This window comes from Rhinocladiella mackenziei (assembly GCF_000835555.1).
Source record: "Rhinocladiella mackenziei CBS 650.93 unplaced genomic scaffold supercont1.4, whole genome shotgun sequence".
NCBI classification, from domain to species: domain Eukaryota; kingdom Fungi; phylum Ascomycota; class Eurotiomycetes; order Chaetothyriales; family Herpotrichiellaceae; genus Rhinocladiella; species Rhinocladiella mackenziei.
In genome coordinates, this window is record NW_013550601.1 from 1912022 (window position 1) to 1924470 (window position 12449).

The 12449-nt window shown below is 49.8% G+C and overlaps 4 protein-coding genes across 4 annotated transcripts; all 4 read right to left on the reverse strand.

Moving 5' to 3' along the window:
• Positions 1-643: 643 nt before the first annotated feature.
• Z518_05839 (uncharacterized protein) lies at positions 644-2863 on the reverse strand (the record flags this gene model as incomplete). Its single annotated transcript, XM_013416649.1, has 1 exon — positions 644-2863. The coding sequence occupies one exon, from the start codon at positions 2861-2863 to the stop codon at positions 644-646; it is 2220 nt and encodes a 739-aa protein (XP_013272103.1).
• A 502-nt stretch (positions 2864-3365) lies between these two features.
• Positions 3366-5175, reverse strand: Z518_05840 (uncharacterized protein; the record flags this gene model as incomplete). Its single annotated transcript, XM_013416650.1, has 6 exons — positions 3366-3922; positions 3972-4136; positions 4197-4451; positions 4530-4772; positions 4832-4925; positions 5002-5175. The coding sequence occupies 6 exons, from the start codon at positions 5173-5175 to the stop codon at positions 3366-3368; spliced, it is 1488 nt and encodes a 495-aa protein (XP_013272104.1).
• Positions 5176-6163: 988 nt separating this feature from the next.
• On the reverse strand, positions 6164-7651 carry Z518_05841 (uncharacterized protein; the record flags this gene model as incomplete). Its single annotated transcript, XM_013416651.1, has 1 exon — positions 6164-7651. One exon carries the CDS (start codon positions 7649-7651, stop codon positions 6164-6166), a length of 1488 nt encoding a protein of 495 aa, XP_013272105.1.
• A 679-nt stretch (positions 7652-8330) lies between these two features.
• Positions 8331-10272, reverse strand: Z518_05842 (uncharacterized protein; the record flags this gene model as incomplete). The annotated part of the gene is made up of 4 exons (XM_013416652.1): positions 8331-9199; positions 9251-9522; positions 9576-10013; positions 10064-10272. The coding sequence occupies 4 exons, from the start codon at positions 10270-10272 to the stop codon at positions 8331-8333; spliced, it is 1788 nt and encodes a 595-aa protein (XP_013272106.1).
• Between the last annotated feature and the right edge of the window lie 2177 nt (positions 10273-12449).

The window sequence follows — 12449 nt, forward strand, 5'->3', positions numbered from 1 at the left end:
TCCGGGAGTTGAAAGAAACTTTGAGGGAGTCGAGAAGCTTTCTCACTCTCCTTGTCTTCATCTGACCTTTGTCGATGATTAGGCTCGATGTAGATCACTATATGAGAAGGAGGGTATCATGATCCGGCACATTCACATGATTGCAATCGTGATCACCACTAGATCAGGTTTCGCGCTCGACTATTTGATTGGTGGCAATATTATTCCCTTTGGGAGGGGGGATTTTCACCACACAATGCTCTCAATAGCACAAACAGGGTCGAGAGACAGTCTTGGAGAGACAGTAGTCACCGTTACAATAACAGTTGCTCGCTATTGTCTCGAAACAACGGATATCATATCCGTTGGGGTAGAACGAACGTTTAGTTCAGCAAAGAGACTTGTCACATCAGATCGCGGGTCATTGAATGAGCAGACTATCGAGATGCGAGAGCTGTTAAAGAATTGGTGGAATAGTAGTACTGTGACACAGCGACGATAAGGGTGATTACCGGGGAGGAGGAGGGTTCAAGAGTGGACGACGCCGTCGTGGAAGGCAAGAAATGACGATAACAACAGGCGACGACGAGGTATACTCATAATAGGAACATGTCTCGATACAATTACTGTGTGTGCCATTGAGAGCATTGAATCTGACCTCCTTTCATCGCAAGCTCTCATCCCTCCTTACGGCCAAAAATGTTAAACTCCAAAGCTGCCGCACATTGCTCTCCGTGCCGGCACTCACACCAGGAGGAGGCGGTAACGCACCCAGCGGAGTCGTCACATACCGTCCCGTAGAGTTACTATACGTCCAGCTCCAGACTTCGGTCTGTAGCTGTGCGGCATTGGCTTCGATGCTGTTCCACAGCACGTTGTAGGCGCGACGCACATTGTTCTGCACCGAGGGCGTGCTGCACCATGCGGGCACTATACTGGCGTTGCAACGGGCGAGTTGGCGCTCGAGACCCTTGGCCATCATGGCCAGCTGGAATGACCATACCACCGTGCCGTGGTACGCCGAGTTGGTGAAGTTGGCAATCAGCACGTCGGAGCCTGATAGTGCTGGATTCGCGACTACCATGCTCTGCGGCGTCATGAGGCCTGCAGGGAATGGGCGAAGCAGACTATTTGCCGTCGCGTTGATGAAGCGTGTCTCCTGTGCAGCAGCCTCGGGCGTGGACGACGAGGCGTTCAAGAAGAAAAGGCGGAATCCTGTGTCGCTATGCAGGACATCTACGGAGGAGAGGTTGTTGTAACCTTGCAATGCGATTGAATAGGTTGTTACATTACCCGAGGCCGGCAAGGAGGAGGCGTTGGTTGGTCCATGGTAGAATGCTGCAGTATCGACGAAATCCTGGAGCCGGGATCGGGCGGTGGAGGCCGTGAGATTGGTCTCGAAAAACTGCAGCGTGTTGTCTTCCCAGATTTGTGCGCGAGATTCGGCCAGCGTATCCCAGGAGGCCGTATTGACGCCGGTATTGTTGGGAAAGACGCCCGGTGTGCGCGCCAATTGCGCAATCGCGCGGAGGGCGGCTGGTGCGAGAGCGGTATTGACGTCGAAGGGGATCCGACCTCCACCGAGCCCATAAGTCGAATCACGCCACTGACCGACAATTTCATCGGATTTGAGATGAATTAAATTCGCAGCTGTTTGATTTCGAGCAAATGCCGCCGTAATATTCATGATTTTCTCGGCATTAATGAGGGTCAAATTGGCGTATGTGAGGTTCCGGTTTGGGAGATCGAGAGATCCAGTTCTCCGGTTCAAGAGTGGCTGAACACGGGAGGGACTGCTGTTGAAGTACTGCGCCATTAAAACTGGTAGGTAAAAATCGGTGTCTATCATGGGATAGGTCAGACCAGGAGCAGTACTGGTGATGTTGTTCTCCAGATTCAAGTACGTGGCATAGTCGCCAATCGTCTCCTCATGGCACACCGAACCGTCGGTCCGGTTGATACGTTCGAGGACGGCGCCGATGACGGCTTCCGTCGCGGATCCGTTGCCTTGACTCAAAACTGGTTCAAGAAGGAGGGCACTGATCATACTGTCACGCCCGAAGTAGGTGAGAAATCTCCATGCTCCAGCAAGAAGCTTTTCCGTGTAGGATAGGAATGAGAGCGATGTCGTTTGATCGGGTTGTTGTGCAATTAAGTCCTGTGATGCGGCATTCAAGACTCGACGGGGGGAAAGCTGAGTCAGTTGTGGATAGTTGAAGCTGGCGGTGAAGGTGTAGAATCCTGCCCCGAAGCTGATAGTGTTATTCCGTTGGGTGATGGTGATATTGGTGTCCGAGTTCTGATACGGGACCATGGTAAAGGTTGTGGTGGTGACATTATCAAGCCAAAGTCGGGAAAACGTGGCCCCTGTCCCATTGGTCCTTCTGAGATGGATGGCATCCTGAATGACAGGTCGAAGAAGACTTGGTCCTTCGGTGAAATCACGGATGGTTCTGACGCTTCCTAAAATGGGGATGGTCAGTGTGGCCGAGCTGTTGAACGAGAGAACCCCTTGGACTCCCACGACAGGATTATCAGAGCTTTGTGTCGTTCTATAAACCGGCGCCAAAGGTGTTCCTATGGTAGAGTTGACCAATTCGATGGCGAGTGAGCCATTGGGACTACTTTGAGGCTGGAAAAATGTGCATATGCCACTATTACCAGCAGGCCAGGCAATGACCAATCGGGGACTAATGATGGATAGATTTGAATCGGGTAATGGACTGGTCACCACTGCTTGTGTGTCACCATTGCAATCGGAATAGAAGTAATTCTCATACGGAGGATCACTAAGATGCTGCGTTACAGCCTGGCATGGTGCCGAGTTTTGCGTGAAGCCAGCTCCAAGCCCAACTGCAAATAAAGCGATGATGAGGCTCAACATAACGAGAAGAGCCTGGTGATGAGTCGACCTTGTCGAGGCGAAGGAGACGGCACGCAATCAGGAAAAGAGGGACTACCTGCTGAGCTGCGGCGGATCGCGAATTTAAAGGCTGGCCACGGTCATCGCAAACTCCGGATGTTACAGCAGCAAGATTGACTCTAGTGTCCTGGAGATCCATCACGTTTAGCGATCAGCAATGACATCAATGCTGAGTTGTTCGGGGGTGAATGTGGAGGAGGGCGTTGACCTCACTACGAGAAAAGGATGAGCAGCCGAGAAATCTTGTTCAAGTCTGGTGATGCGGGGAGGACTGGACCGGGATATTCAAAGAGTAAAGTGGAGGTGAGTTTACAGCCAATGAGAGAGGAGTTGCCATTGATGACCTTCCAATGCACCGCAATTTTGTACGGTGGAACATTAGATTTCGTATGTCAATATCAATTTCAATTTGACCATCAATTTCACCATCACCTTCATATCACCACTGAGCAGCTCATTCGGTTTACAAGATGTATCTAAAGGAGATATGGAAATCCTGCATCTCCTCCAATGATTTTGGCGCGTGAGGATGGACCTCTCCTCGATCACGATAATCCTTCTCAATTGCATCCCTCCTTTTATTCTCGCGACTCATCCACCAGAGCAGTATTGTTGCATTCACAACGCCCAGCACAATGAACCCCAGCACAATGGCGTGTCCCTTAATGAATCGAGGGGGCCCATTATAGATATGCGTGCCCAAAATGGAGAAGCACTGTCCAAATACCTCGGCCAGAGCCCACGTGGTACCTCGTTTGGTAAACCCGCCCGTGTTGACTCCCAACCATGTCACTAGAAAGATCACGCTAGGGTAGAGTCCCGATGTGATCAAACATGCGGCGAAAATCTTGACTCCCGTCGATGAAACTGCCATCAGGAGAATGTATCCGACACTTACGACAGAGAGGCAACCCAGCAAGAAGAATCCTTTCCCGTTGACCCGATCGGATATCTTGGCGAGAATGGGCAAGACCACTGTGGCACACGCGTATGGAATAACGGAGAATAGGAGTGTCTTTTCTACGCCGGAGTTAGAGAGATCAGGGTTGTCTTGAACTGCTTTACTCACCTGTGTCAAAACCAAATTCCTTGACGAAAGTGGGCAAAAAGAGTCCGACCGATCCAATTCCAAGCGCGACACCTGCATTTATCAAGACGAAAAGCCAGCACTTTGGATCCTTCAAAACGCTCCAAATTTGTTTGAGATTGACTTTGGCACCGACGGTGTTGTAAGCTGCCGGATGACGACGTCAGATTCCGTCCCAGGAACAGGGACGACGGGACTATCACTTACACCGCATACGCTGGACGGCCAGCTCAATTTCTTCTGGCCGGAAAAGCCAATGCTTGTTTCCTCTGAACTGATCCGGAAAGCGGGGGAGGGAAACAACTACCAACAAGCCAACAAACAAGGCCATGCACCCTTCAATGATGAAAAGCCACCTCCACGGTTCGCGACCGGTGCGCTCCAACGTCAAACTTTTCTGGATTCCGTATGCAATCAAGCCGCTGAACGCGCCAGAAATTGTGGCGGCCGAATAGTATATTGCTATATCAAGCGGTGAATAATTAAACATGCCGGGAGAAGGACTCAAGAAAGAGAGATGATCATAGGAGTAAAACGTACCTGCTCTTGTCGCCACTTCGTCTCGCTTATACCACATGGTAACATACAAACCGAGGCCTTGGATAAAAGCTTGCACTGCACCAAGCAGCACTCGCATCGACAAGACTGTAGCATATCCATGCGCACACGAACTGGCTGTGAGAAATGTGCCGAAGAGCAAAGCTGAGCCACCCAGGATATAGTGCGGTGGAAGAACTCTCAAGCCAATATTCCCCGGGAGCATGAACAGGATGTATCCGACGTCTAACCTCCAATTAGCCTGTCACGCTAAGAGAGGAGCGAGGTGGAAGTGTAAGGCATACAAAACATCATCAAGCAATTATAATACTCGTTCCCCGTCAAGTGCAAGTCTTTCGACAAGCCCATCACATTCGCGAGACCAATACTATTTCGATCCTACAAGCGATGATTATCACAAGTTAGCGACCAAAAGCCGACGGCGTGACCACTTCAAAGAATGGGAGCTGCGTACCAGATAAGCCGTAAAATAAATCAACGCCGCCAACGGAACCACAACGAGATCCGTTTTTAACAACAATTTTCTCTCGGCCGCAGATTTCTTGAGCTTCTTCTCTTCCTTGTTGACGGTGTCGTCACCCGTGTATGCTGTGCCCTTTACCCCCTGCTTCTCGATGGCCACAGCCATGCTCTGTGCATCAGCAGAGACGTGATCCTCCACGTGTTGGAGAGTGATGGGTGCTTTTTCCATCCTTTCTGATCTCGAGATATCACGGATTGGAGTTGTTCTTTCTTTGAGATGGGCACCCCCTGGAGTTGATGGAGAATGAAAGATAGATAGGTTACGGTGATGCTGAATTTCGGCTTCAGTTGAATCCGTCTTGCCTCCGCCTCTTCGATCGCAGTGAACCTGCAACAAAAATTGAATATGAGTGATAGGAGAGCAACAACTTTCGCTCGATGCGATGACAGATCAGAGCATCCCAGCTCGACAGATGCAGACCGATTCTTATATACCCACAGCCCAAACCTACCATGTCGTGTCTTCCCCCATATCAGCCGCTCCGCTTGTTTGCCTCCTCGCCCTACCCCGTATCGTCTAGTGCTCAGGGTCGAACTCCGAACTCTCACACAAAACTCCGATCTGGGGTCTTCTCGCCCTTTCCTATTTACTGGCATCCTCTGCATTTCCAATAGTCTTCAGATCTTCCAGTATCGGGCCGTGGCCGGCTTGTTTGATGATTGGTCACATTTTTTCTCGGAGCGTAATACGCTCTTCCCAAAAAACTGGGCGAGGCCTGATAGTTTGAAATCGGACTTTGTCCCCGTATTCATCGGTTAGTAATTGAATTGAGAAGAATGGAATATTTGGATGTCATGTCTAAGCGCCATAGAGTACTGGAATTGCACATCCCTCGGTTCCTGGGATTCTTGGGAAACTTTTGCCTAGCACTATTGGACATCTCAGGATCTGACATCTTGCGGAGTGGCTGAATTGAATCACATAATGTCAAAGTAATATGGCTGATGACTATCTACTGGTCTTGACGTCTAGATACTGGATCTCCCTATGTGTATATTCCTCATCCACGGAAGAATTTCTGTTAACAAGAAACAAGTCGCCATCGAGCAACCAACCAGGATCTTATATCAATCAATAACCGAATGATTGTCAATCAAGTCAGCGGGTTCTTGGACGCTGGCGTCAACAGTTCGACCAAATCCAGAACATCCTCGCAGCACTCCAATTTCAACACTAACCTCTCGATCTTCTCTCTCCTCGCATCATCAATGACGGCTTGAGTAAGCATCCGCCATTTTTCCAATATGTCCTGATTCGAGAGTTCGGGACTTACACCTCGAGGACCATCCCGAACCGCGGCCAATTTGTTGCCATCGACAAATTCCACCGTGACGCGCTGGGCGAATCTCTGCTTAAACTCGTGACTGAGATGGCATGTCGTCTTGGATACGAGTTCCCAGATTTCGTCTCGGTCGAGCTTGTCATTTCGGAATTGAGTGGGCAAGACAGTCTTGTCAATGAGCTGAGTGGCACCGACGTATGCGTTGTTCATCTGAGCTCCTGTTACAGTTAGAGGTCGTGTAGCTTCCCATCCACCATGATGGAAAGACGCTTCACCCATTTCAATTTGGATGTGCTTGATGCGTTTGAAGTCGCTCATGTGAGATGGGTATTTCTCCTGCAAATCGCGCAGACAGTCCACTGTGCAATGCGTTCCGGCCATCGACGAGTACGCTTTTGCCCGAATGCCTTCTGTCTTCCAGGTCGTGCCGAGCTCTCTTGATACTTCATCAGGGATGCACTCCGGAACCATACCGTTGCCCCGGCTAAAGCATGTCAGGAAACCGCCATACTTTTGCTCATACACTCGTTTAATGCCGGTGTATCCGTTACGGGCTAGCAGAGTGCCTAATAAACCATTGCGGGTGGCGAAGCCGTGCTGCATCCGCTTGACTTCGCTTTCATACTGGGCCGACATGAGCCCACCAGCTTGGGTACACGCAATCCCTAAAGCGTCTTCGATCTGGTTCGGTGATAGGCCGAGAAGTTTGGAGCTTGCCGCAGCCGCGGCAGAGGGACCAAACACTGCTCCCGAGTGCCAGCCGACAGTGAGCACGTGGGCACCATGTAACCCGAGTCCAACACGCGGGCCAACCTCATAACCAACAATGGTGGCAAGAAGGAGCTCTAAGCCTGTCACAGCTTTGCGGCCGGACGAGAGCAGTCCAATTGACCGATCATGCTCCACTGCGGCTAGCATGGCAGGAAGAACCAGACTGTTGCTGTGCAAAGGCGCCTCCGAATGCCAATCATCCAACTCGAATCCTTGAATGAAAGTCGAATTCAGCAATGCCGCTTGCAACGGGCCGAGTTTTTGCCCACCCCATCCATACACGGTGCAGTTGCCCGGTGCCTCCATGTCGAATATGGCATGAGCAGCAACTTCAGAACCCGGGAGATGAGCGCCGACAAGTAGACAGGCGAGTCCATCAAGAAGCAAATACTTTGCACGCGTTTTGACATCGTGTGGGACCTCATCTAGAGTGACCTCGTGAATCCAGTTAGCTAGCTTGCCTGTTGGGCCCTTGGGGTCGGTTGGCTGCAGGGCTTTGTGAGAGTCTTTGGAACTGATAGATCCCATCGTATTGTCCTTGTTTTTGTCAGTGTTTTAGTGATCACAATCTGAGTAAGAGTTCCTTCAGAGAGTATTTTGTGGTTTTCTGTTCCTTTCGAATGAATTGGCAGGTGGTGCCGTGTCAGTTTTTGTACTCTGTCGACAGTCTTTCAAATGCAAATGACAAAGTCACTGTTGCCGTTCGTCGGAGCCGTGATCGAAGTGGTTTGTTCGTGGAAAGTTCTGCATCGACATCTTTCTCATAGGTTCTCGGTGATAAGAGCTTGGCGAGGACTGCGGAAGAGATCGAAAGTCTTGGGTTGTCAGTAGATGATCGTCTGACTAGGTCTATCCCCGGCCACAGTTCCGAGTCCTGCGTTGATATATCGTTGGTGACAACTGCGAGACATCCGAAGGCGGCCCGACCAAAGACGGGAAGATCATTGGCTCAAACAGAGAACCCAATTCGCGCTCCACAGTCCAGGCATATTGCATGGAGCAGGCGGGAATGGATATGCTGCGGGTTCAAGACGAAAAGAGACGGCCTTCTCAATTCAGCGGTCCAGAGTTTCCACAATGGACTGTCATTTGTTCCTTTCGAGCATGAGGTCTCCAATCTCCAAAAGGTTTCGTACTCGGTCTTCGTTCGGAATCTCCTAGGAACGTATGTTATTTGAACCACACTCGAGATACAAGACAGTCTGCGTCAAGACGACAAAGAAAACCCGGCATCCCACGTCCAATCCGGATAAAACATTCCGGTATCTTCCAGATCAGGAATCAAATATGCACTCATCGGATCGAATGGGTCTGGTAAGTTCATGGGATCTGTCGAAGTGGTGGGGTTAGTGGTGCTACGTAGTCCTTGTAAGTCGGAGAGCGCAATTCCTTTGCTAAGGTGCTGTGGGTCCGAGATATTGGCTACCTGCGCCCCTTCTTGAGAGCTCTCCGAGGCATCACCAATTTCAGCTCGTCCTCCTTCGCCACGCACGCTCGGCGTGTCCATCACGGTGACTGGTGAATGTTGAATAATGGACGGTAGAACTCGAGGTGGTCGACCAAGTTGTTCTGTATCTATCGCTCTCTCCGAGTAGAAATCGCGCCAGATCCACAACGAATCATGAAGAAGGCTTGCACTATGCCTTGTATTGAGTCTCAAAGTAGGTTCATCGTGTCTCAGACGACTGGAATTTTGATTAATGCCCCATAGATGAGCCAGGAATATGCTGCTACGGGCGTGAAAATCGTTGTTCTCGGCAGACATCAAACGATGGATTGAAAGGGCGGTGTCGAACGCATTCTTCCCTGTCTCAAAATCAAGAATTCGAGAATAGCTAGAGAACACGAGTTTCATCACCACGAGGGCCGCCAGCTTCAGCATTTGCCCAAAATATCGAGGGGCAGACTGGCCGAACCAATCGATTTTAATGGCCTCGTTGGTTTGTGTGATCAGCTTGACAGCTGTGTGGTACGCTCTCAGGAGGCCGGGTTTTCGAGAAGTCGAAAGGAGAGGCTCGAGGAAGTAATACGATTGAAGCTGAAGGGTTGCGCTCGAAATCCAGATAGCGTCTGTTTCTATGGATAATGAGATAAAATTGGAGAAACATCGACTAGGCACACACACACCTGTTATATTGCCTTGAAAGTCCCTCTCGAGCCTTTGCAGGTCGTCTTCAAAAGAAGCCAGAAGCGTTCCAGCCTCGTATACAGATGGCTGCCTGGGACACAACCTTGTGTCGGTCATCATGAAGCAATTGACCCGGTTTAGGAATTGTTGAATGATGAGAGTGATATGTAGACCCTGAGGAAGGCTATAAGTATTTTGCGGTTCGCAAGCCAAACTTACGGCAGGGTCAGCTGCCATAAAAAGAGGGGCCTGGCCTTCACTTGATGTTATACTGGAATCGAGATGAGATAAGCGCGTTGAAGAAATGGCGCATGAACATCCTACCTCTCGGCTACCACGAAACAACCGGCCCAGAGTTTGACTGCTTCTTCTACATGTTCGGGCTCCACGCGAAACTTGATTCGATTGAAATCTTGCAGAATTTCAGGTCGATGAAGTCCAATGTGCATGCAGGCGGTTCTAGCAATCGAAATGAGCGTAAAGCTAGGGTCGGTAATCATCGATGGAGTGGAAAATGGCCACATGCATAAGAGCACGATTGCCTGGATTGTCAAATGGGAGTGTGGGATACCTGAGACCTTGGTCCATAACAATTTCATAAGTGGAGGGTTGAGGTTCGTGTAAACGCCTACATCTTTTGGGTGACTTCTTGCCGCAATGGCAATAATCATCCAAAACAGCAGGGGCGATCGGGCATGATATTCGTCCGGAGACAAGTCCTGGCTTAGAATCGGCAAGAATGGATGGAATTTTTCAAAGAATCTGAGCGTGTTAGCGGAAATGGAGTGAGAAGCGGACACTCGTCCACGTACATCTGGAACAAATTCGAGACTTGTTTTCGGTCCAGATAGAAGTCTTCTAAAACTTGATTGTTTTCCGCTTGATATCTGTGAGAGATCTGACTGCTCTGGCCGGACATCGCTAAAGGTTGGCTGAAGTTCCTACCGGAGGAAGGCACCATCTCATCCTCACGGACGTTATGGGTGTTGAGACTTGGATGAGAAGACGTGGCTGGGTCCATGGTGGTCAACGGTGAGGTCGTGGTTCTTTCAGGTTCCTGTTCACTTGGCGAGCGAGCGATTAGAGACTGCAACTGCTTGACTTGCTCAGAGAGGTGCTCAAGTTTGCTGAACATAGATTGTTAGAGGGGGGACTGTGACAGCAAGATGAGATGTTGCCCTGATCGACTCACTCTCTTTTGTTGACTCGCTTGAACTGGGTGTCAAATTCGCAAGGTAACGAGTTTCGAATACAGCGTGTGCATTTTGGTCCTCGGTCAAGGCCTTCACATTTGAGCTGACCAAAGTCAGTCCGATATTGCGGTGAAGGAGGACGTTAATAGAATAGTACAGCTGTACCTTTGCTTGCCTGCAACTGACACAAGCTATTCTCTTGGTCTTTTTCCGATCTTCTCGATTGGTGTGTGAAGGCTGGGAAGATCCATCACTGATTGTTCGCGGTGCAGCGCTGAGCAGATGCCTGTATCGCGAACCGGACAGAGGCCGCGAGTTGTTGATGCCCGTCTGCCGACTTGGTCGATGCATTGACACAGCCTTCATTTGAAACCATCTGATCCTTTCTGGATATCACCGTCACCCATCCCACCATGTTAGTAATAAGGAGAAGCAAGTACAATTGTCCAAAAGTCGTTGTGTAAAGGTTGGAGACAGCATATTTCAATTAGATACTCCACAAAACTAGCCGAGAATCGGAAAACGGACAAAGTCCGAGGTCGGATATTCTCCTCCGGGACAGGGTCAAAGGCGTATGGTGCAATGCTTGGGTATTTGTGGGGGAAACTTTTCTTCGATTGCTTGTTTATAAGCCCACTCCTTTCTTGAAAAATTGCACAAACGCCCAAACATCCTGAAAATATTCTACGGCAGCACGGGCGCCACACGAATTGCATCGGGCTGCCGTTGGTCAATCACGATGCCTGGTCTGAGTAGTGAACTTAATTGAGCCCCACGTTTTGCCGGATCAAGGAGCGTTGGTGATGCGAAAAGGGCGGTTGGCATTCCTCAACCGGCGTATCCTTAAGGTGGAGGTCCGGGAGGTACGCTGTCAGCTTCAACGACATCTGACGAAGCTCTTCCATGTACATCCCATTAGAGATGGATGAAGACGCGCAGTGCGAGGTCAAATCTATAGCGGATGGATCGAAGACTTGAAAGCCCGCCGTCCCCTGGAATTGGTTTGAATTCTGCAATGCATATGATCAGCAATCGACCTGACCTAGTATTCTGACACGCGCTATTGTCCATTCGGAACCGTGATGCTTTGTCTCCACCATACCAACCGGCGAAGCGATGTTTATAGATCGGCTTTTCAGAAAGGCCCGGGTTCTCAATCGTTCCATGCTCTCCATAGAGGTGACGTTGTCGTCGTCAGGTTCGATGAGAATCATAGCTTCCTTCAGGTCGTACCCGCGCCAGAAGATCTGTGATTCTATGGCGTAATGATCACTTGGGAAGGCCTTCCCAACAAGACCTCATTCTTGTTTGGTGTTGGTTGGTAAAATGAGGCCATTAGCAGGTGCAAGTTCACAGTCAAAGTGTTCTCTATCGCAACCTCTCTTGGCAATGCGCCAACAGACGGCATGATTGCTCTACCGCCCATTCAGCCATTGACTAGCATGGTTTCAATGGCAAATCTTCAAGCGGACTAAAGTGTCCTGCAACCCCGATCGAGGCCCACGTGTCGAGATGCGTCTGAATATATGTCGACGAACGCTTTGATTGCAGTCCCAGCGAATGGCCGCAAAGGTAGACTCCATCGCTGTGAGGAAGGTCAATTATGTCCATCTCTGAAGAGATCTGTTAGTCATAAGGGAACCACCTATAACGAAAAGCAGAGTAAAACATCTTCGCACGTGCAGACGAGGCGGAGCAATGACTTACCAGGCTTTGATAGAGATTTGGTCTTCAATGTCCCTTGGGAGGAAATGATGGACTTTTCCCTAAATCCACGTAAAGGTTTCCTGAATCCAGTGGAGCCAGCATCTTCCAGACTGTCTCCATTGTCAGGGAAACTATTCTTGCTGATCGTGGATTTTTCAGAATCAGTTGTTGTAAATGTGCCGCTTTTTACGATTAAGAATGCCACTCCGAAGTATGCTGGGAATCAATTCAGCCTGTATTCGCAAACTGTCCCAATATTGCCGTTTGGTTGGGACAATATTTGGCCTCCCAAGATCAC